Source organism: Hyla sarda, chromosome 11, assembly GCF_029499605.1.
Source record: "Hyla sarda isolate aHylSar1 chromosome 11, aHylSar1.hap1, whole genome shotgun sequence".
NCBI classification, from domain to species: Eukaryota; Metazoa; Chordata; class Amphibia; order Anura; family Hylidae; genus Hyla; species Hyla sarda.
Genome location: NC_079199.1, coordinates 87,236,228 through 87,260,091, shown reverse-complemented (window position 1 = coordinate 87,260,091; position 23,864 = coordinate 87,236,228). Strand labels below are relative to the sequence as shown.

Here is a 23,864-nt window from a genome sequence, read left to right as displayed (position 1 = left end):
AGTTGGGCGAAGATCTCTGGATGTAGAGACCACTCGCCAGGGTCGGGTGAGGACCGACTGAGGAAGTCCGCTTCCCAGTTGAACACCCCCGGGATGTGAATTGCCGATATGGCCGGAACCTTGCTCTCCGCCCAGGAAAGAATCGTGGTCACCTCGGCCATGGCTGCCGAGCTGCGAGTGCCGCCCTGACGATTTATGTACGCCACGGCCGTGGCATTGTCCGACTGAACGCGGACAGGACGGGACTGAAGATGGGACTCCCAATGAAGAAGACAAAGAAGAATCGCCCGTAATTCCAATATGTTTATCGGAAGGAGGGTCTCTTGGGGAAACCAGAGTCCCTGAACCGTCCAATCCCTGAACACGCCACCCCAGCCCGACAGGCTGGCATCCGTTGTAACAACCTGCCAGTGAAGGGGAAGAAACGACCGCCCTTGGAGAAGAAGGGGGGAGCGGAGCCACCAGAGCAGAGACTGACGGACCCTGAGAGGGAGAACAATCTGACGATCGAGGGACAGAGGAGACCTGTTCCACCGAGAGAGAATCGCCAGTTGAAGGGGGCGGTAATGAAACTGGGCAAAAGGTACGGCCTCCATAGTTGCCACCATCCGGCCCAGGACTTCCATACAAGTGCGGATGGAGACTGATACTTGGGTCCGAAGGGAGCGGACCCCCGACCGGAGAGTCAGACGTTTGTCTGGCGGAAAACGAATTCGGGCAGAGGTCGTGTCGAAGTGAAAATGCAGAAAGGTTAGAGACTGGGTAGGACGGAGAACAGACTTGTCCTGGTTGACCATCCACCCGAAGCGAGTCAGAGTGAGGAGAGTGACGTCCAGATTCTCCAGAGTCTGGGCCCTGGTTGGAGTCTTGATGAGAAGGTCGTCCAGATAGGGTATCACGGAGATTCCCCTTGACCGTAACAGGCCCATCACCGGCGCAAGGACCTTTGTAAAGACCCGAGGAGCGGTGGCTAGACCGAAGGGGAGGGCTACAAATTGAAAGTGCCCCTCTGGAACCGCAAAGCGGAGGAACCGATGATGGCCCGGAAAAATTGGCACATGGAGGTAGGCATCCTTGATGTCCACAGATGAAAGGAACTCCCCTTGTTTCAGGGACGCCACTACCGAACGGAGAGATTCCATTCGGAAGTGGCGGATGAGAAGATGATGGTTGAGACGCTTGAGGTCCAAAATTGGACGCACAGAACCGTCCTTCTTGGTGACCACAAAAAGATTTGAATAGAAACCCCGAAACCGTTCCCCTGGAGGAACAGGAACAATAACCCCCTGGAGAAGCAGAGCCGCTCGAAACTGCTTCGCCAGAGACCGGGGGGCCCGGGAGCGAAAAAAGCGATCCCTCGGACGGGATGCAAATTCGATCCGATAACCGTTGGACACCACGTCCCTGACCCAAGAGTCTTGAATGTGAGAGGTCCAAATGTCTCGAAAAAGTAAGAGACGACCTCCCATCCGAGAAGAAACCGCGGGTGGGGGCCTCACTTCATGCAGAAGTGGGCTTGCGGTTGCCTGATTTGGGTGCAAAACAGCCAGACCGGTTGGAGTCCGACTTCCAAGACGGGGGCGAGCCCGGAACGAGGGAGCCTTCTTGTCCCGCGAGGGCGCCTGCCCGGACCCCTTGTTGGAGCTGGAGCTCCAAAGGACCGAAAGGAAAAGGACTTCCTTTGGGAAGTAGGGCGAGCCTTATTTTGAGGTAACAAGGAACTCTTACCTCCCGTTGCCTCGGAGATAATCTCATCAAGGCGTTTGCCAAAAAGATGGCCGCCCGAAAAGGGAAGCTCAGTGAGAGATCTTTTGGAAGCGGCATCCGCATTCCAAGCCTTAAGCCACATAGAGCGGCGGAGAGCCGCTAGATGACCCACAGCATAGGCAGAACAACGGGCTGCCTGCATGGAAGCTGCGCACAGAAAATCCCCAGCTTTAGAGCATTGGAGAGCCAAAGCAGATAGATCCTCCGGGGGGGGGGGAAGCCCGCTAAGATATCCTGATGGAGCTTTTGGCATCACTCCGACAGGCCCTTGGACACCCATGTGGAGGCGAAGATGGGAAGAAGAGCCAGCAGCTTCCGTGGCAAACTTTGCTAAGGATTCTACCTTCTTGTCTGTGGGATCCTTGAAGGCAGCGGCATCTGCCAGAGGCAGTGTAGTCGCCTTATTGATTCGGGAAACTGGTGGGTCCACTGAGGGAGGAGAAACCACCTTCGTGACAAAGACCTTGTCAAATGGATAACAATCTTGAATTGTTTTGATTCCCGGGAACCTCTTGTCTGGATGTTTCCATGCGGTTTCCAGGATTTCGTCAAAGTCAGCGTGAGAGCCGAACTTCTGAGGTGCTGGCTTAGCACGATGAAAGGATACTCCTGGATTGACATCCGAAGATCCTGGGTCCTATAAGTGAAAGGTGTCTCTTAGGGCTGTAACCAAAGAGTTCACCGTTGCAACTGAGTCCGGGCAGTCCTCTGAGTCAGATGCCGTCTCGGAAGCCTCGTCCACCAGTTCACCAGGGGAATGAGAATGAGTAGAGGCAGTCCTAAAGGGGGGCGACTCTGACCGAGTACGCGGCTCTGGCGTGGCAGAGCGGCGACTCCGAGAACGTCCTCTGGAGGAGCGACGTTTGTGCCCAGATGACCGGGGGCGGGACCCACGAGGGGAACGCTAACGTCTACCTGAAGACTCATTGGAAGAGTCAGATGAGGCACCCCTAGGATGCTTGTGAGAGCGTGAAGTATGTGGAGACGAGGAGCGAGCCCTTCCAGAGGTCCTGCGCCGGGAAGACCCCTTCAAGGCGGACACCACTTCCCGGGAGGCCTCAGCCACCGAGTTGGAGACTTGGGTCAAGTCAGCCATATACTGGGTCAGGGAAGAAACCCAGGCTGGGGGAGCGGCTGGATCCACCGGGACTGAAGGGGCATCAGGGGGTACCAGGGGGTCTGGGGGAGCAGTGGAGCAGGCAGGACAAGTGGGCTCAGCAGAGCCAGACATCTTGGTATTACAGTGCTTACAGAGATAGTAAGTCACTGAAGTTCCAGGTCTCTGTTTAGAGGGAGGAACAGCTCTGGGTACGGACATAATGTTTGAAAAGAAGGGAGATTTCTCACTCTAGTCTGTGTCCCCTGTCAACTGCAGTGAGGAGACTCGCGCTGTGCAGCTAGAGAGAGAAACAGGCCAGCCAATAGAAAGAGAGGGGCGTGCCTGAAGCAAGGCACGAAGTAACTGACCCCTTCCTACTGAAAATCGCGCCCACAGCGCTGATTGGAGGCTGCTTCGCGCCTCTGATCGCTCCCAGCCCTGTGGGCGGAGCTACAGACCGGCCGAAGAGAACTGTCATGGCGCCCGCTCCTTGTCCCGAGTGCACCTGTCGGCCGTTTGTGCGCTCGGGGGAATAGAGCGGGCGGCCAACGCTGGCAGAGACTGCCGGAGAAAAGAAGTAAGCCGGCACTGAAGCGCCGGGCTCATAGCAGCGCCGCGGCTGTCAGCCGCGTATAAGGCGCTGCCGACAATGTGAAAGTAAGCCGGCGCTGAGAGCGCCCGGCCCAGGACAGCGCCGCGGCTGTCAGCCGCATATAAGGCGCTGTGTACGAAGTAACACCATACACACACACGCACACATAAGTGGAGTGCCGGAATAAGGCGCTGTGGACGTAGTCAAACCAAGCACACACACACATAAGTGAAGTGCCCCATATATGATGTCCCTTCAGGTGCCACTGCTCCCCCAAAAATAAAGTGCAGCCCCTGTAAGCTAGCCCCAAAAACTGAAGGTGGGCCAAAACAGGGGGTCTCCAGCTGCTGCGAGTCCGTACCTATGGAGAAAAAAGGGGAAAGTACTTACCTCAGTCAGAAGAACTTACCTACTGGCGTCTTCAGTGAAGTCTTCAGTCAGGTTTAGTTACCTGCATCACGCCTGGCTGCTATGCGCGAGCGAGGCGAGCAGGGAAATAGGGGGACCCGGACCCGTGAGGTACCTCCCAAGCGCTGACCGTTGGCGAGGGGGGGGGTTAACAGCGCATATACACAATGTCTGTGCCCCCTCACTCGCAATGGGGAAACGGGGAACCGCAGTCCCTGAGTCCCCACCTGAAAACAGAAAAGAAAAGGAATAAAAAACTAACACATCCCTAACTAGGAAAACAAAAAAATCAGAAGACCTGGTCTGGAGCAACCCAGACCACGTCCACCTCCTTCAGACACTAAGCTTAAACTGACTAGCTCAGAGCCTGAAGGCGGGTGTATCCTGCTGGGAGGAGCTTACTTTTTTTTGTCACCATAGTGTCACACCTCCTAGAGACAGCAAGATACACCCACTGTCTGTGTCACTCAATGGAGCCGATAGAAAAAAAATATTTTATTACTTCTTAGGGATTTTTAAAAAAGCAAAAAAAAAAAAAAAAAAAAAGCAGTGCAGCGGCTGTCTGTTACCATTCTTATATTACTCACCATGTGGTTTAAATTTTTTTTCACTTTATTATACTTTATTATAACATATATGGATATATTTTTAACACTTTTACAATAATAAAAATGTTTGTGTGGTGAAGGAAAACCCCTTACTGTCAGGCCACACAGTGGGAGCCCAGCTTTGTAGTACAGATGGTTCCTGCTGTGGATGGTGAGGGGACAGGAGCTGTGCCTGTGCCAATAAATGGATGTAACTTTATATAATTTGCAGTTACACACACCAAAATAAATGTACAGTGACCTCTATTTCAGGCAAGAGAATAATGTTATACAGAGTTCAGGACACAGATCAATGGAAAATTATTATTATTATTTTCAATTAAAAATTTTCATCTTGGTCTCTGTTGTGAGCCCTTATTTTAAAAAAGTCCTGGTTTACCGTATATAATGAAAGGTCTGTCTATAGGATAAGATAACAGACTGACATAAACATAGGACTGTCTTTGCAATGACTTTGGAAACGTCGGTTGGAATGGTTTTCCCATCCTCTCTTCGGATCATTCCTGCAGTAGGATAAATATGTATTATTATCTTCTGTTTATTTATAAGGTTTTTTGTAAGGATGTGTTCACATCACATTTGTGCCCTCTCTGCGCCCTCTGTCATACAGATATGTCAGTGAGATGCAAATATAACTGTGCATGGACAAACATTGGTCCCAATGGTTTCAATGGGCTGAATGTAATTAGCTAGTGATTACGTTCGGGTCATTTTCCAAACATATATGTGTTTTTTCTTGGACTCAAAAGTGCAGCATTCCATACTATTGACTCCAAGACAAAACACGTATATATGCTCATATAATGACTTGAACAGAAGTAGTGACTACGCTTGGGCCGTTGAAATACATGGGAGTAAACGTAATAATCCCATTTTGACATTTTGCTGATGTATCCGTCCCATGGAGGACTCACTTGGTAAACCCAGCCTTAATCTATAATTTGTCGTGTTCTACTTACCATATTGCCTGTATCTTTAGCCTCGTCCACATCCATCTCAATGGGCTGTATGGGAGATTTGTTTTCTGCATCCTTTAGTATGCTCATTTCAATGTGCTCCATTCTGTCTTTCTCAGTAGTAACCCTAACTTTTAAGGTATGAAAAGGTGTAGCCACTTCACCCACATTTAGATACATGGGTTCTCCTTCAAACATCATGCCTTCACAGGTTCCTTCTTTAAAGCCTGGAGGCTGATAGTCCATTGGTGTAACTGAAAATAGCAAGGCAAAAGTAATCCAGAAATTAAATTTAAAATATACATAAACTATGTTTGTTTATTTATTTAAAGCAGACATGTTAGTAGTAAAGCAGTGGTGTAAATAAGCCTAAACACTAGAGAAGGCTTCTCATCAGAATTCAGCATGGAGATAAAAGCTTTTTTTTGTTTATATGTAAATGAGGCTCAAATGCCCAGGGTACATTACCTAGCATGACAATGAGGTGGCCCAGTACAGCATTTCCAGCTGATACCCACTGGAGTAATAGGTGAGTAAATAAAGGTTTTGTGATATGTAGCCCTTGTAGTATAGAACTGACAGTGTGATACACCAATATGGCCACAAGATAGAGAACTGCTCTATAGAATATATACACAAGTACACTTTATAAGTCTTGTAAGGGGACTAAGAGTGCAACAAAAATTTTTAGCATGCAGCTTTTGAAAACAGCAATGTGGTTAAAAGTGAAATCATTACCTTCATCATAATAAAACAGTTTCATAGTTAGACAGACATCATTTGGCAGAGGACCCAAATTTTGCATCAAAATGTACAGTTTGCGAACCAGCATAATGCTGGATCTCTTGAAATCTGTGCAAGCAGACACAATGTTTCCTTTATCGCTGCAAACAAAAAGTATTTTAAGAGTTAATGAGGAGCATAAACAGCCAGTTTTATTGTAAAATTATATAGTCTCACAAGTAACATGGTTAAAAAGGAGATTTTTTAACACTTACCGTAAAATCTCTTTCTCGAAGGATCCATTGGGGGACACAGACCGTGGGTGTATGCTGCTGTCTCTAGGAGGTATGACACTATGGCAACAAAGAAGTCGGCTCCTCCCAGCAGGATATACCCGCCTCCAGGCCCTGAGGTAATCAGTTTTAGTACCAGAGCCAGAGTACCACCCCCAGGGCGAAGGACAACCCGAAACGTACGTTGGGGTGGCGTCTCTCAAGCGGTCCCTCTTCAATTTGCACTTTGATTCTATTTATTGGTATGTATACTGTCTCTAAGCACTTTATAGTTGTTGAGGTATATCCTCTATGGGATTGCTCAATAGAATGAGCAGTAGCGCAATTTATGAAATGTGTCTAATACTATAGTTTACATTGTGGACCTCCTGGAGTGACGCCCTCTTTTCCACCACAAGTTGGCTTTTCCCTTTTTATGATGTTTTTTCTTGTTTTTATAATGTAATGAATTATTAATAAAGTCATAATATATTTTTATCAATTTATTACTCCATCCCTTTCTTTTGTACTTATTCTTAGTACCAGAGCAATAGGAGAGAACCGACAGGTCAAGGAAAAAACACGAACTGTCCGAGAACCAGAAGAAAAGACATAACTGAACACACCCTCGGACAGAGAACCAAAGAGAAACCCAAAAGGGCGGGAGCTGTGTCCCCCAATGGATCCTTCGAGAAAGAGATTTCACGGTAAGTGTTAAAAATCTCCTTTTCTCTATCGGCTCCATTGGGGGACACAGACCGTGGGACGTACCAAAGCCGTCCCTTGGGTGGACAGATAATCAGTCAGACAGACGGCTGTGCCGCCTGCAGCAGTTTACGGCCCAGACTAGCATCAGCCGATGTGAAGGTATGAACCCGGTAGAACCTCGAGAAAGTGTGCAAAGACGACCAAGTAGCCGCCTTGCAAATCTGTGAGGCCGAGGCTTTGTTCTGGAGAGCCCAGGATGCCCCAACAGAAATGGGTAGAATGAGCCACAACCCTGAAGGGAGGAATCTTCCCCCTACAGCGATAGGCTTCAGAAATGGCAGACCGGACAAAAGGACGGAAGAATAATGTCCTCATTGAGATGAAAGGCCGAAACAACCTTAGGCAAAAAGGAAGGATCTGGCCAGAAGACAACCTTGTCCTGGTGAAGCACCAGAAACGGAGAACAGCAGGAGAGAGCTGCCAATTCAGACACTCTCCGAATGGAGGAAATAACAACATGAAAACGCCACTTTCCAAGAAAGGAGGCGCAGGGACACCTCCCCAAGGGGTTCAAAAGGTTCACCTTGGAGTACCCCCAGAACCAGATTCAAATCCCAAGGGGAAGAAGGTGACCAATAAGGAGGGGCAGCATGCGCCACTCCTTGAAGGAAGGTCCGGACATGAGAATTAGAAGCCAGAGGACGCTGGAAAAGAATAGAAAGGGCCGAAACCTGACCCTTAAGGGAACTGAGAGACAACCCCAGTTCCAATCCCGACTGCAAGAAAGAGAGAAGACGGGAAACCGAAAAGGTAACAGGGCACCAGACCTGAGCTTCACACCAACTAAAAGAAGACCGCCAGGTACGGTGGTAAATTGTTGCCGAGGAGGACTTACGAGCCTTGAACATGCTGCAAATGACTTCGGAAGAGAAACCGCAGCTCTCATAACCACGGTCTCGACCGCCACGCCGTCAAGCAGAGACGGTAATAGGGGTGGTAAAGGAGACCTGACATAGGAGGTCTGGACGGTAGGGAAGGCGCAACGTTAAGTCGTTCAGGAGCCTGACCATGACGATGTACCACGCCCGCCGGGCCCAGACTGGGCCACTAGAATGGCGGAAACGTCCCACTGAGTTTCCTCAAGACCCCAAAAAGCGAAGAAAGGGAGGAAACAGATAAGGTAGGGCAAAGCCCGACCACCAAATAGACAAGGTAGGGCAAGGCTCGACCAAGAGAGAGGAACGCTTCGGTTGTGGCGGGACAAGCAGAGGTCCACGCCTGGAGCGCCCCAGGGGTTGCAGATCACAGCAAACACCTCTGGATGTAGCGACCAGTGGCCTTGGACGACTGAGGACCGGCCGAGAAAATCACATCCCAGAGACGGCCAGACTGAAGATAACTGAGATGGCCGGAAACCTGAGTTCCGCCCAGGAGGAAAATTCCCAAGAAGCAAGCAAAGAAAGAATTGCCCTATGCCCCAAAATGTTGAAGGGGAAAAAGCTTCTGAGGGCCAAGACCCCAGACCGGGTGGTCCCTGAAAACACCTCCCCAGCCTGACAGATTGGCAGGGATGGACAGGGAGGAACACCCCTGAAAAAAATGAAGGGGAAAACAAAGCCACCATAGAAGGGACCAACAAGACTGACGAGAGAGAACAATCTTGCAGCCGAGAGACAATGGAGACCTGTCACACCGGAAGAAAATCACCAGTTGAGGAGGTCGGTGGTGAAACTGGGCAAATGGCACGGCCTCCACGGGCGAACAGAAACGCCTTTCTTGGAGACCACAGAGAGGTTGGAATAAACCTCTAAAAACGTTCCCCTGAAGCTGCATGTCCAGGCATACCGGAGGGTGAGAGGCGACCAACCACCCGAGAGAGGTCGGCGGGTGGGGGCAACCCTTCAGGCCGAAGAAGGCCTACGGGTGCCCGATGGGGCTGCCAAACGGCCGGAAAGGATAGCCGACCTACGGGAGGAATGGGATCGGAATGAGGAGCCATTTTCCCATGAAGGCGTATGGCTGAACCCTTTGTTCGTACCCTTTGTTGGTACCAAAGGTCCGCAGAACCGGAAGGAGAACTTACGACGGAAAGTGGTTCTGTGAGCCTCACCAGAGGTAATAAAGAACTCTTTTTCTGCCCATCGCCTCGCTTCCTGAAGGTGGCGTCCGCATTCCAGGCTTAAAGCCACATGAAGGGATGGTGGCTACCAGGTAGCTTGTGGTAAAGGCAGCACAGTGGCTGCACATGGAAGCAGAACACAGAAAAAACTCTGGCTGCAGAGCATCAGAGAGCTAGATTAAATAAATCCTCCGGAGGGATCTTGAAGACTACCCTGGCGGAGTTGGAAGACCATACTAAAAGGGCCTTTGATACCCAGGCAGAAGCAAAAGCAGGAAGAACCTGCTGCCCCAAGGGCAGAGATTGCCAAAATATCCACCTTCATGTCCGCTGGATTCTTGAAGGCAGCCGCATCAGCCAACAGCCGGGAAGGCCCCTTAGAGAGGCGGGAGACCGGCGGATCCACAGTTGAAGAGGAGGTCCACCGAGCAATGAGGTCCTTGGCGAAGGAATACCGCGCTTGAACCTTCTTCGTTTCCTGAAACTTCTTGTCAGGGTGACTTCCGGCGGATACCCGCAGGGCGTAAAATTCAGCGTGAGAGCTGAAAGTCTTGAGTGCCGGTCGAGCACAAAGAAAGGAGACTTCTGGAGCCACGTCCGAAGTTCCTGGGTCCTTTAGATGGAAGGTGTCTCTTATGACCGCAACCACTGAGTACACCACATCACTCACATTCGTGCGGTCTTCTGAGTCGGAGGCCGAATCAGAAACCTCAACCACAAGTTCTCCAGGTGAATGGGAACGAGGTGAGGCATCCCTGGAAGAGGTCGGACATGATGAAAAGAAACTTCTGGACCATGTCCGAAGTTTCTGGGTCCTTAAGCTGGAAGGTGTCTCTTATGGCCGCAACCAATGAGTACACGACATAGGCACATCTGTGCGGTCCTCTGAGTTGGAGGCCAACTCAGAACTTCTTCCACAAGTTCTCCAGGTGAATGGGAACATGTGAGGCGGCCCTGAAAGAGAGAGAGACGGACCTGGTACGCAGGTCTGGAGAGCCAGAGCGGCAACCCTGGGAGCATTCTCTAGAGGAGCGACGGTTGCTACAGGTCGGAGTAACAGGGCGATGCCTGCGAGGGGAGCGCCCATGCCTGCCAGAAGACTCGGGGGATGAGTCAGATCTGACGAGAGCGTCAGAATAGGGGGAGAGCAGGACCCTCCGGAGGGCTGGTGTAGGAAGGGCCTCTCCAAGGCAGTCCCACATAACGGGAGACCTGAGCCAAGTCGGATATAGACTGGGAGAGGGAGGGAACCCAGGCTGGAGGGGCGGCCGAACCCACCGGGTCTGGAAGAACAACCGGGGTAGAGTAGCAGGGGGGTCTGGGGGAGCAGTGGAGCAGGCAGAACAAGTGGTTCAGCAGAACCAGGCAGTTTAGAGTTACAGTATTAACAGAGTAAAGGAGTGGCTAACACTTCAGTTAACTGTTTAGAGGGAGGCCGTTCTGGGCCTCTCTCACCCAAGACTGTGTTCCATTTCACTGTGTTGCTGATACAGTCTGCATATTTTACTGTTTCACATGCCTTGAGATCCCCATAGACCACAATGGACCTATTTTAAAAATTAAACCACAACACTGTAACACTCTGTCCCACCCCGGGACTCGAACCGTGGTGGTCTCCAGCAGTCAGAGAGGAGAAATGCCAGCCATAGCAAGGGGGGGGGGGGGGCGTGTTAGGAGCAGGGGGCACCGCTGATTGGCCCCTGCCACCATAATCGCGCGCACAGCGCTGATTGGTGCACAGTTCGCGCCCAGATAAGCTTCGAAGTATTAACAAAAAGTCCTGAAATGGCGCCCGCTCCTTGCCCCGAGCGCACATGTGAACTGAGCGGACTAGACGCCGCCGGCAGCAGCCACTGCCGAAAGTGAAAGTAAGCCCCGAGCGCACATGTGAACTGAGCGGACTAGACGCCGCCGACAGCATCTGCTGCCGAAAGTGAAAGTAAGCCGGCGCTCAGAGCGCACGCATAGAGAACGCTGCGGCTGTCAGCCGCTTCAATGTAAAAACACACACACAGTCGTTCCACACACACACACACACACACACACATATATAAGAATAAAGTGTAGAAAGTTTCCCATTCAAACTGCCACTGCTCACCCCAGTTTTTAATAAAGGACCCCCTGTCCAGGCCAGCCCCATTAGACCCATGAGAAGGTGGGCCAAAAACTGAGGGTCTCCAGATGTTGCAAATCTGCACCTAAGGAGAAAGGGAAATATACTCACCTCAGTCAGAAGAACTTACCTCATGAAGTCTTCCTATGAAGTCTTCAGCCAGCTTTTATCACCTGCATCATGCCGGGCTACAATGTGCCAGGGAGGCGAGCAGGGAGACCCAGACCCATGAGGTACAAACCCTGGCGCTGACAATTGGCGAGAGGGGGTGAACAGCGCATATACGCAATGTCTGTGCCCCCTTACTCGCAATGGGGAAACAGTGAGCCGCAGTTCCTGAGTCCCCACCTGAAAACAGGAAAGAAAATGGAATAAAAAATCTAACACATTCCCTAACTAGGAAAATAATAAAACATAAGACCTGGTCTGGAGAGAACTCCAGACCATGTCCACCTCCTTAGACACTAAGCTTAAAACTGATTACCTCAGGGCCTGTGTTACGCCGAGCGCTCCGGGTCCCCGCTCCTCCCCGGAGCGCTCACGGCGTCTCTCTCCCTGCAGCGCCCCGGTCAGTCCCGCTGACCGGGAGCGCTGCACTGTCATGGCCGTTGGGGATGCGATTCGCACAGCGGGACGCGCCCGCTCGCGAATCGCATCCCAGGTCACTTACCTGTCCCGGTCCCCTGCTGTCATGTGCTGGCGCGCGCGGCTCCGCTCTCTAGGGCGCGCGCGCGCCAGCTCTCTGAGACTTAAAGGGCCAGTGCACCAATGATTGGTGCCTGGCCCAATTAGCTTAATTGGCTTCCACCTGCTCCCTGGCTATATCTGATCACTGCCCCTGCACTCCCCTGCCGGATCTTGTTGCCCTTGTGCCTAGTGAAAGCGTTCCCTTGTTTGTTCCTAGCCCGTGTTCCAGACCTCCTGCCGTTGCCCCTGACTACGACCCTTGCTGCCTGCCCTGACCTTCTGCTACGTCCGACCTTGCTCTTGCCTTATCCCTTGTACCATGCCTATCTCAGCAGTCAGAGAGGTTGAGCCGTTGCCGGTGGATACGACCTGGTTGCTACCGCCGCTGCAAGACCATCCCGCTTTGCGGCGGGCTCTGGTGAAAACCAGTAGCTACTTAGAACCGGTCCACCGACACGGTCCTCGCCAAACCCTCTCTGACACAGAGGATCCACCTCCAGCCTGCCGATCCGTGACAGTAGATCCGGCCATGGATTCCGCTGAGGTGCCGCTGTCAAGTCTTGCCGACATTTCCACGGTGATCGCCCAGCAAGCCCTAAAGATCACCCAACGAAATCACCAGCTGGCTTACTTGACCACCATGACACAGCAACTCCAGTCGCAGCTACAGCAGCTTCAGTCACAATTTCAGTCACAGCTACAGCTGCAACAACCATCTCCTCCGCCGGCTCCTGCAACTCCTCCGCAGCAACCGGCCGCTCCTAACCTCTGCTTGTCCCTGCCGGACAAATTTGATGAGGACTCTAGACTCTACCGTGGTCTCCTGCCTGGGAAGGCCCTGCCATGTGCCACACCGCCCGGAGCACCTCTCTTACAGTATCCATTGCAATCCACCCCTGTGCCTCCCGCCGAGGAGGCTATGCAAGTGGATCGGTCCCGCCTGACCCCTGAAGAGAGGACTCGCCGCAGGAAGAAAGAAGATTTACTTCTACACTGCACTGTGCGTTACCGCACAGAACCCCTGCTCTTCAGCATGGAACTTTTTGTTTTGCCCAAATGCTCCTCTGAAGTCCTCCTCGGTCTGCCATGGCTCCAACCCCCATCTTCTGCCCTTGTCTGGACCACCGGGGAGATCGGGAGCTGGGGTGCTTCTTGCCACAGGAAGTGCCTCACGTCTGCTCCCAGTCCCGTCAGTCAAGCCTCTGTGTCTCCCCCTTTACCTGGCCTCCCCAAGGCCTGTCTGGACTATGCTGTGTCTCCTCCTCACGGCTCCCGTCCTGTTGACACTCTGCCCCGTGCCGGGCTTGACCCTCTTCCCTCCCTCCCCACCCCCACGCCTTCTTGTGTGCCCGCTGTTGATGAGGTTTTCCGGGGCTTCGCCACCATCTGGGAAAAGACTCTTAAATCCCTCATACTAGCCTCATCCCGGGTGAAGAAGCTTGCCGAAGGAAAACGAAGAACCCCCCCTGTTTTTGTGTGGCTCTCCACCAAGTATATCCGCTTCCGTGTCCCCAGTTTTAATCTCGGACCACGTTATCTTGGACCCTTTGTACTTGAGTGCTCAGAGGAGAGATCTTGGGAACCTGAGGACAACGTCCTGGACAAAAGTCTTATCCTCAGGTTCTCGGGCTCCAAGAAGAGGGGGAGACCCAAGGGGGGGGGGTACTGTTACGCCGAGCGCTCCGGGTCCCCGCTCCTCCCCGGAGCGCTCACGGCGTCTCTCTCCCTGCAGCGCCCCGGTCAGTCCCGCTGACCGGGAGCGCTGCACTGTCATGGCCGTTGGGGATGCGATTCGCACAGCGGGACGCGCCCGCTCGCGAATCGCATCCCAGGTCACTTACCTGTCCCGGTCCCCTGCTGTCATGTGCTGGCGCGCGCGGCTCCGCTCTCTAGGGCGCGCGCGCGCCAGCTCTCTGAGACTTAAAGGGCCAGTGCACCAATGATTGGTGCCTGGCCCAATTAGCTTAATTGGCTTCCACCTGCTCCCTGGCTATATCTGATCACTGCCCCTGCACTCCCCTGCCGGATGTTGTTGCCCTTGTGCCTAGTGAAAGCGTTCCCTTGTTTGTTCCTAGCCCGTGTTCCAGACCTCCTGCCGTTGCCCCTGACTACGACCCTTGCTGCCTGCCCTGACCTTCTGCTACGTCCGACCTTGCTCTTGCCTTATCCCTTGTACCATGCCTATCTCAGCAGTCAGAGAGGTTGAGCCGTTGCCGGTGGATACGACCTGGTTGCTACCGCCGCTGCAAGACCATCCCGCTTTGCGGCGGGCTCTGGTGAAAACCAGTAGCTACTTAGAACCGGTCCACCGACACGGTCCTCGCCAAACCCTCTCTGACACAGAGGATCCACCTCCAGCCTGCCGATCCGTGACAGCCTGGAGGCGGTTATATCCTGCTGGGAGGAGCAGACTTCTTTGTTGCCATAGTGTCATACCTCCTAGAGACAGCAGCATACACCCATGGTCTAGGTCCCCCAATGGAGCCAATAGAGAAAAAAACATTTCTATTTATGACTATGGTAACTTAACCCCTTAACGACCAAGGACGTATATTTATGTCCTTGGCCAGCTCCCGTGATATAACGCGGGGTCACGCGGGTCGGTCCCGGCATGTATCTGATCCCGGGACCCGGGGCTAATAGGGCGCAGTAGCGATTGCGGCGCCGCACGCAATTAACCCTTTAGACGCGGCGTTCAAAGTTGAAAGCCGAGTCTAAACCGAAAGTGATCAGCGGGGCTGATCGGGACTACCGCAGTGAAAATGCGGTGTCCAGATCAGCTGGGACATGAGCTGAGGTCCTCTTACCTGCCTCCGGCGTGTCCCCTCGGCGATTGATTGCTCCAAGCCTGAGATTCAGGCTTGAGCAATCGACTGCCGATAACCCTGATCACTGCAAAGCTATGGCTTTGCAGTGAACAGGGTGTAAGATCAGTGTGTGCAGTGTTATAGGTCCCTATGGGAGCTATAACACTGCAAAAAAAAAGTGTAAAAAAATAAGTTAATAAATGTGATTTAACCCTTTCCTTAATAAAAGTTCAAATCACCCCCCTTTTCCCATTAAAAAAAAACACCATGTCAATAAATATAAACATATGTGGTATCGCCGCGTGCGTAAATGTCCGAACTATAAAAATATATCATTAATTAAACTGCTCGGTCAATGGCATACGTGCCCAAAAATTCAAAAGTCCAAAATAACGTATTTTTGGTCGCTTTTTATATCATGAAAAAATGAATAAAAAGCGATCAAAAAGTCCGATCAATACAAAAATAAAAACTTCAGATCACGCGCAAAAAATTAGCCCTCATACCGCCCAATATGTGGGAAAAATAAAAAAGTTATAGGGGTCAGAAGATGACAATTTTAAACGTATACATTTTTCTGCATGTAGTTATGATTTTTTACAGAAGTACAAAATCAAACCTATATAAGTAGGGGATCATTTTAATCGTATGAACCTACAGAATAAAGATAAGGTGTCATTTTTACCGAAAAATGTACTGCGTAGAAACGGAAGCCCCCAAAAGTTACAAAATGGCGTTTTTTCTTCAATTTCGTCGCACAATGATTTTTTTTCCCGTTTTGCCATAGATTTTTGGGTAAAATGACTGATTGACGCAAAGTAGAATTGGCGACGCAAAAAATAAGCCATCATATGGATTTTTTGGTGCAAAATTGAAAGGGTTATGATTTTTAAAAGGTGAGGAGGAAAGAACGAAAGTGCAAAAACGGAAAAACCTGTGGTCCTTAAGGGGTTAAAGGGGTACTCTGCCCACAGGCACCCTATCCCCTATTCAAAGGCACCCTATCCCCTATCTGTGCAGCACCCGTGCCGTACCCAGCATTCTAAGCAGTATTTTAATTCATGTATAAGGGAGGGGCGTGACAGCCATATTTAAGTTACAGAAATGCAGCACCCGCGTCGCACCCGTCATTCTAAACAGTATGTTTTGAACACTGGGTTTCTACGACCGGAGACATGACATCACGTCACGCCCCCTCATGATGTCACACCACGACCCCTCCATTAATGTTTATAGGAGGGGGCCTTACGGCACAAGTGCTGCATATCTGTAACTTACATATGGCTGTCACGCCCCTCCAATGAATTAAAATACTATTTAGAATGACGGGTGCTGCACTGAGATTGCAGGGGGTTCTTTGATTAGGGTATAAGATGTCTGTGAGCGGGGTACCCCTATAAACAGAAATTTACTATATGTTATGCAAAAAAAAAGTAGCATGCTCTAAAGGTAAAGCAATATTGTGCTAAATCACCTAAAAATGGTACCAACTCATGCTAAACAGCATGTGTTTGCTCTCTTCAACAACCCCCTTATCATCAAAAACATTTTTTTAGGTCTTCATAAGTCAACTGGTGCCAGAAAGTTAAACAGATTTTCCTGTACTTTTTAGCAGCTGTATGCTACATAAGAAATTCTGTTCTTTTTTGTCTTTTCCACAGTGCTCTCTGCTGACACCTGATGCCGTATCAGCAACTGTCCAGAGCAGCATAAATTTGCTATGGGGATTTTCTCCTGCTCTGGACAGTTCCTGATACGAACATCAGGTGTCAGCAGAGAGCACTGTGGTCAAGACAAAAAAGAAATTGAAAGATAACAGAATTTCTTATGTAGCATACAGCTGCTAAAAAGTACAGGAAGGGTAAAGATTTATTAATAGAAGTAATTTACAAATCTGTTTAACTTTCTGGCACCAGTTAAAAAAAAAAAAAAGTTTTCTACCGGGTACCCCTTTAAGGATACAGGGAAGATATGGAACATATACAAATGTAATAAAACTAAAATTGTTGGTTGTTTTACATCAAGTAAATTGTATTGTATGGTATGGGTAACCATGCTGTAGATATCAAATCTCATCATCCCAATGTCAAACTTAGCTCTGGTACATGTGAAGTAGTATTTAGGTGAACTAATACACATGAAGGGGCATTGCTCAGCTAGTGGAGCAAGGGGCTATTCTCTCTTAGGATATGTTCACATGGGTTAATGTCTATGCAGAATTCCACAGGAATATTCTCCACGGACATTCCGCTGCAGCTGAGTCCCATTGATTTCAAATGGATTCTGCTGCACTATGTACAAAATGGGATTTTCTCTGCATGTTCCTGCCGTAGAAATCCCAATTCCAGCATCCAGGACATGTCTATTCTTTCTGTGGATTTTGCTCGGAATCGCATTGCTATCTATGAGACATTGCATTTCGGAGTGGTCCTGAAGCCCGCTGGATTAATTAAATGTGCAGAATGTTTAATGTTTTCCGGATGGACATTCTGCATATTTTACGCTGTGTGACCATGGCTTCAGCCTGGTCCACATCGTCTACATTGCACAACATAAGCCTTCTAAACCAGTTCCATCCAGTTGGTGATCCTGCATTAACGGAAAAGAAAAAGGCTCTGAAATGCAGATAATTTATCATTGTTATGGGCTATGTATTTTGCTTTGAATTGTCGCAAAATTTTGCTCAGTTTCTTGTGCTGTGTGGCATCAGAATGCAATTTTTTGGCGGTAAAAATTAAAAATATGAGTAAACAGATTGAGTAAAATAAAAAATTTATTAATATGAGACTCACACTGACTTTCGCATATGCTGAATATATGTGTATATTATGTGCTGAATTTATAAAATGCAACTTTTTAATTTTTACCGAAAAAAAAGTTGCATTCTGATGCCACACAGCACAAGAAACTGAGCAAATAAAAATTCCTCCTCATGTGCCTTTACCACTGACAGAGATCTTCATAAGGACTGAGACTAGTAGGTATCCTCTATTTTAAGCCTTTGAGTTTTTTGTTTCCCCTTTTATATAGCATACCATAAATCCTGATCTAAGTTATGCTTCTAATACAGCAATTGCTATCATAAGCCGCTAGTGATAGCATTGTGAACTTTCTACTTCTGTTATCTCTGTTCTATATGTTTATAATATTATGGCAGATTATGCTAAAAGGCATGGCTGCTTAAGACTAAGTTTTAGACTAAGGTTCCAGATTAATTTCTTGAAAACTGTGCAAAAAATTATTTTACTATTTGCCTAAAACAGAGATCCCACTCCCACCATCACAACTCTCTTGGCTGTTAAGACTGTTAAGACAGCCTTCTCCAAAGGGGTCTACCATGTCCCTCATATCAGGACCACAGCTCCCACCCCTAGGCTGACCTTGGTGGCTGCCTGTCCCAAACATGTAATGATGGCATCCAATACCTTGTATCTTGTGGGACATTTGTTGTGTCCATATCATGCTATCAAATTATTTTTGAACACAACTGCAATACAAGGCTATTCAAAAGAAGACTACAAAAACCTTCAACTACGGGGTGCAAAATCTAATGGAAACAACTTTGCACTAACCTACAACACGTCAATCACCTTTCTTGAATCTATGACCACTAGGCTATGTTTCCATAACAGAATTTTCTCAATTCTGCACAAATTCCTTACAGCAAAGCTTGCTGAACAGAATTGCTGCTGAATTTCGGTGTTCTCTAAACACAGAATTCTGCCGAAATTCAAGTCCCATTGAGTTCAATGGGATTCTGGACATAATCCCGCAAAATTTAAAGACATGTCTGTCGCAGTAATTCTGTTTTGTGAATGGTACAGTGGAATCCCATTAAACATAATGAGCTTTACATTTCGTCTGGATTCTTCCGTGGAATTCTGCTTGGAAATCCGGCCATGTGAACATAGCCTTAGGCTGCTTTCTCACCTGGTTCTAGTGCAGTGGTCTCCAAACCGTGGCCCTTCAGATGTTGCAAAACTACAACTTCCAGCATTACCGGAAAGCCAATAGCTGTCCAGGCATGCTGGGAGTTGTACATTTTGAGGGCCACAGTTTGGTGACCAAAGCCTCTGCTGACTGTCACATTTGGTATGGTCACACTGAAGAATTTCCTTGCCGAATTTCCTTAGTGGATCCACGTTGTTCTTAAATGGTCCAGAATAGCCCAATTGACAAAAGGCACTACACCAATGTATTCCGCAGTTGGTTGAACAATCTTCCACCGTATTCCAGTTCCTTAGCTGTCTTGACCTGTGGTGCCTGTACACCCAACCCCTAGATCTTGGACTCCTCTTGTAGTGAAAGAGCAACTATGTTTTACTTTCAGCACATAATAAACAGTGTTGAGAGACACAATCAATCACATATTAATAAGGCGGGCTGGTATAACTGATCAGTATGCAAAAGCAATATACTTGTGTGCACAGACATCAGTAAAGAACATTATAAGTAACAACATGACTCAGTTTCTAGATCATTACATTGAATAGCTAGTTATGTCTAAATTGGCCACTTCTGTTTTAGACACATTTCCTGACACTGAAACTTCAGGTCAAATTAGATGTTTTTACAGAGAAAAAATAGGTGTTTCGTTCATCAGGTGATAAAGTTATGTTTTCCACGCTGTTCTGGGGCTACTTCAACTGGCAGTGAAAGAGTTTGAACTGTATTCCTTAAGATTAATTTATATATCAAACAGAGAATAATAAAATTAAGAAATATGTTTAAAAAAAAACTACAAATGCAATTCCCAATATTGTATGTATCTTTATAGTTAAATAAATGCAATTGGAAAAACCATACTGAGCCATTATCAAAACCAAACAAACATACATAAAAAAAGAACTATTTACCTAATAAAGTCCATAATGGGTCCACTAGGGGAATATTTAAACTTAAACTGGTAGCATTCTGTAATAGTCTTAAAACAAAGAAAAGCACAATACATAAACACTAAAGAAAAACTGGCCAAGTTGTATTAGGCAACAAATCACAACTCAGCTTTCATCTCTTAAATTGCTTTGGCAAAATGAAAGCTGAGCTGTGATTGGTTGCTACGGGCAAATCCGACACATTTCTGTCTTATCCTCATATTGAGAATTGACATTCAATTCAGGTAATCTCAGTTCATTATATACTACTTTCTAAAATTCACCCCCTACTGATCAGCTTATTGGGAAGTAGGACTATCTAGAAGCTAAGTACAGTCATGGCCATAAATGTTGGCACCCCTGAAGTATTTCTCACAGAAAAGGATTGCAGTAACACATGTTTTAGTAAGAAAATAATATGGCACTCTGGTATATGGAAGGTGCTCGAGTAGGATCCCACTCCTCAATGTACAAGAGGAATAAACTCGGCATTCATATGCATTTGAATAATTTGAATTTTATTCCGCACATAAAGCAATCCAGACAGAATGTGACATTTCGACCCATACAAGGGTATTCATCAGATATCTGGGATTGCTGCGGAGGCTAGAGCAGGGAAGAACGGCCTTTCGCCAGGAGAATTAGAAGTCTGTGTTGCGGTCTGTGACCACGATGTGAATCATCTTATTGGAAGGGCACCTTTTCCCAACAGTAATTATAAGATCTCTCCACAGGTGTTCAATGGGATTTAGATCTGGACTCATTGCTGCCACTTCAGAACTCTCCAACGCTTTGTTGCCATCCATTTCTGGTGCTTTTTGACGTATGTTTGGGGTCATTGTCCTGCAGGAAGACCCAAGATCTCGGACGCAAACCCAGCTTTCTGACACTGGGCTGTACAGTGTGACCCAAAATCCGTTGGTAATCCTCAGATTTCATGATGCCTTGTACACATTCATGGCACCCAGTGCCAGAGGCAGCAAAACAACCCAAAACATCATTGACCTTCACCATATTTCACTGTAGGTACTGTGTTCCTTTCTTTGTAGGCCTCATTCCATTTTTGGTAAACAGTAGAATGATGTGCTTTACCAAAAAGCTCTATCTTAGTCTCATCTGTTCACAAGACGTTTTCCCAGAAGGATTTTGGCTTACTCAAATTCATTTTGGCAAAATGTAGTCTTGCTTTTCTATGTCTCTGTGTCAGCAGTGGGGTCCTCCTGGCCTCCTGCCATAGCGTTTCATTTCATTTATAGAAAGATCGCGCTGATACTGATGCTCCCTGAGCCTGCAGGAAAGCTTAAATATCTTTGGAACTTGTTTGGGGCTGCTTATCCACCATCCAGACTATCCTGCGTTGACACCTTTCATCAATTTTCTCCTCCGTCCACACCCAGGGAGATTAGCTACAGCGCCATGGGCTGCAAACTTCTTGATAATGTTGCGCACTGTGGTCAAAGGGGATGGACTTGTAACCTTGAGATTGTTGATATTTTCCACAATTTTGGTTTTCAAGTCCTCAGACAGTTCTCTTCTCCACTTTCTGTTATCCATGCTTAGTGTGGCACACACAGAAACATAATGCAAAGACTAAGTGGACTTCTCTCCTTTTTATCTACTTTCAGGTGTGATTTTTTTTATAGCCCACACCTGTTACTTAAAGGAGCATCAAATGCTTGAAACAATCTTTTTTTTCCACAATTTTGAAAGGGTGCCGATAATTTTGTCCAGCCAATTTTTGAAGTTTTTGTGACATTATGTCCAATTTGCTTTTTTTCCTCCCTTTTTTGGTTTTGTTCCAATACACACAAAGGGAATAAACATGTGTATAGCAAAACATGTGTTACTGCAATCCTTTTCTGTGAGAAATACTTCATTTTCTTGAACAATTTCAGGGGTGCCAACATGTACGGCCATGACTGTACCTGATCATTACACATACTTGGCAGGGAAAGCTTTCAGCACCTGCACACAGTGATATTACAATGCGCTTTTCGTTGCAGCTATCCATTTGTACTGATAGGAAATGGTAAGGCAAAGGTGGTTCTGAGTGGTGAAACACCTTAAAATTTTACCCTAGGAGAAGGCAGTGATCTATTACCTTCCACACTAGTATTTACATAAAAGAGTATAAAAAAAACTGAGTGGGTGGACAGTCTCTTAGTGCTACAAGCAAAGGAGTCACTAAAGGCCAGTGTATTTCAGTAAGTCTGGTTTCATACTACGATTTGACAATAAGGTCACCGGAAAACCAGGCGCTCCCGTATCCCAGCCGGACCTGGCCCGTATCTCATTCATTTGAATGAGCCGACCGGAATCAGCTAATTTTTGCCATGTATCCCGTTTTGTGACAGGACCTAAAACCACGGCATTGCCACGGTTTTAGGTCCGGTCACAAAACCGGATACAGGGCAAAAATGAGCCGACCGGAATCACTATCTGACTCCTGTCGGCTCATTAAAATGAATGAGATACAGGCCGGGTCCAGCTGGGATACGGGAGCGCCCGGTTTTCACTCCCCACAGCCTGATCCAGTGACCGTGTCGTCAAATCGTAGTGTAAACCCAGCCTAAGGGAATGTTTCTCATTACTCCAGCACAACATGGTTTTCTAACACATTGGGGGAGATTTATCAAAACCTGTGCAGAAACAAAGTTGCCCAGTTGCCCATAGCAACCAACCAGTTTTCTTCTTACTTAACAAGGCATCTAAAAAATGAAAGAAGCAAGCAAACTGGTTGCTATGGGAAACTGGACAACTTTGCCTCTGCACAGGTTTTGATAAATCTCCCCCATTGTCCTTCAGGACACTTGAGGTATGAAGGACAGTAGATGACTGTACGTGCTAAAATACATACCTGTGGATCTTTAATGTCTGTGTATAGCTAAAAAAAAAAAGGGAAGTTACCTTGTTATTTAGTTTGAATACAAAACATAAAACAATCAAATAGAAGCAAACACTTAGCACAAGAAACACAATTTTTAACTGCAATAAATCCAATAGATTTTCCCTGCTTTGAACACCAACACATCTACAGTATGCCCTATCTAGTCATCATAATTTATCTGCAGCTCTGTACCGTTATTATATATTACACTCAACGTTACTATAAACTTGCCTGACTTTTTTCGACAGCTACATTAACAATGTAAGTTGGTATTATTTCACTGCTAAACATCTGTGCAAATACTATCTTAATAGCAAATAAGAAAATATTGGCTTCTATACAATTCTAACATTGTGAAACTACAATATATTGTGCACTCATCCACTCCAAATTAAACAAATGGTATATGTGTTATAGCATACAATAACAATTCAGAGGCAAAAGATATTGTGTGAATCTTAAAATAAAAATGAACCATGATACTTACTGCTAAAACCACCATCCTTAGCTGTACAGAGAAATAAATATATAGATCAAACTTACAAATGTGTAGAAAATGATGCATGAATGTTCATTTAGCTCAAAGTGTCACATTTTTCTTACTTGGTTTATTACAAACAAAGGACAAAGTAGCAAAAGTCTAGCATACAGTACATAGAATAGCACATCAGCAGCAAACTAGCTGCAAAGCAAAGTACCATATATAACAGGGGTACTCAACTACTTTTAGTAAGGGTCAGCTTATCCAGCTCTGCTATCAGGTAAAGGTCCGAGCTGAACGCTAAGAAATGGTTCATGCCTAGTGGCCCGGGAAGAAATAGGTGATGCGCTGCAGAACATTATTCTTAAAGGAATACTATGGCACTTTTTTTTTATTAACCCTCAGTGCCCGGGCTGCAAAATGAAACAAAACAAACTTTAATTCACCTGCCTACGTTCCCCCGTTGCTCCGATGTTGGTGTCCCGTTCTCCGGTCCCTGTCTACTTCCGCTTCCTGCGGGTCGGTGAGTCATGCTGCTCTCAGCGTATCACCAGCCGCAGCATTGTCCCGCTACATTATTATATTGTAGCAAACAGTGCCTCTGAATATTATACTGCCGCACATCGTGTGTAGTATAATTCTGCCACACCATACTCCTGAATATTATACTGCCTGAATATTATACTGCTGCAAATCATACCCCTGGTATAATACTGCCACACGCGATGCCCCAGATGAATAATACTGTGACACACCTTACCTC

The 23,864-nt window shown here is 47.5% G+C and overlaps 1 protein-coding gene across 10 annotated transcripts in view; it reads right to left on the bottom strand.

The window, feature by feature from the left end:
• HORMAD1 (HORMA domain containing 1) overlaps positions 1–23,864 on the bottom strand; it is a 124,876-nt gene that overhangs the window by 58,324 nt on the left and 42,688 nt on the right. For all 10 annotated transcript variants that reach the window (XM_056546525.1, XM_056546522.1, XM_056546526.1 and 7 more), the window contains 5 exons: positions 23,108–23,128; positions 22,591–22,617; positions 19,716–19,783; positions 6,169–6,314; positions 5,434–5,684 (listed from right to left, as the gene is read on the bottom strand). In XM_056546525.1, the coding sequence (XP_056402500.1) occupies positions 5,434–5,684; positions 6,169–6,314; positions 19,716–19,783; positions 22,591–22,617; positions 23,108–23,128 (513 nt within the window). The remainder of the gene's footprint in view (positions 1–5,433; positions 5,685–6,168; positions 6,315–19,715; positions 19,784–22,590; positions 22,618–23,107; positions 23,129–23,864) is intronic.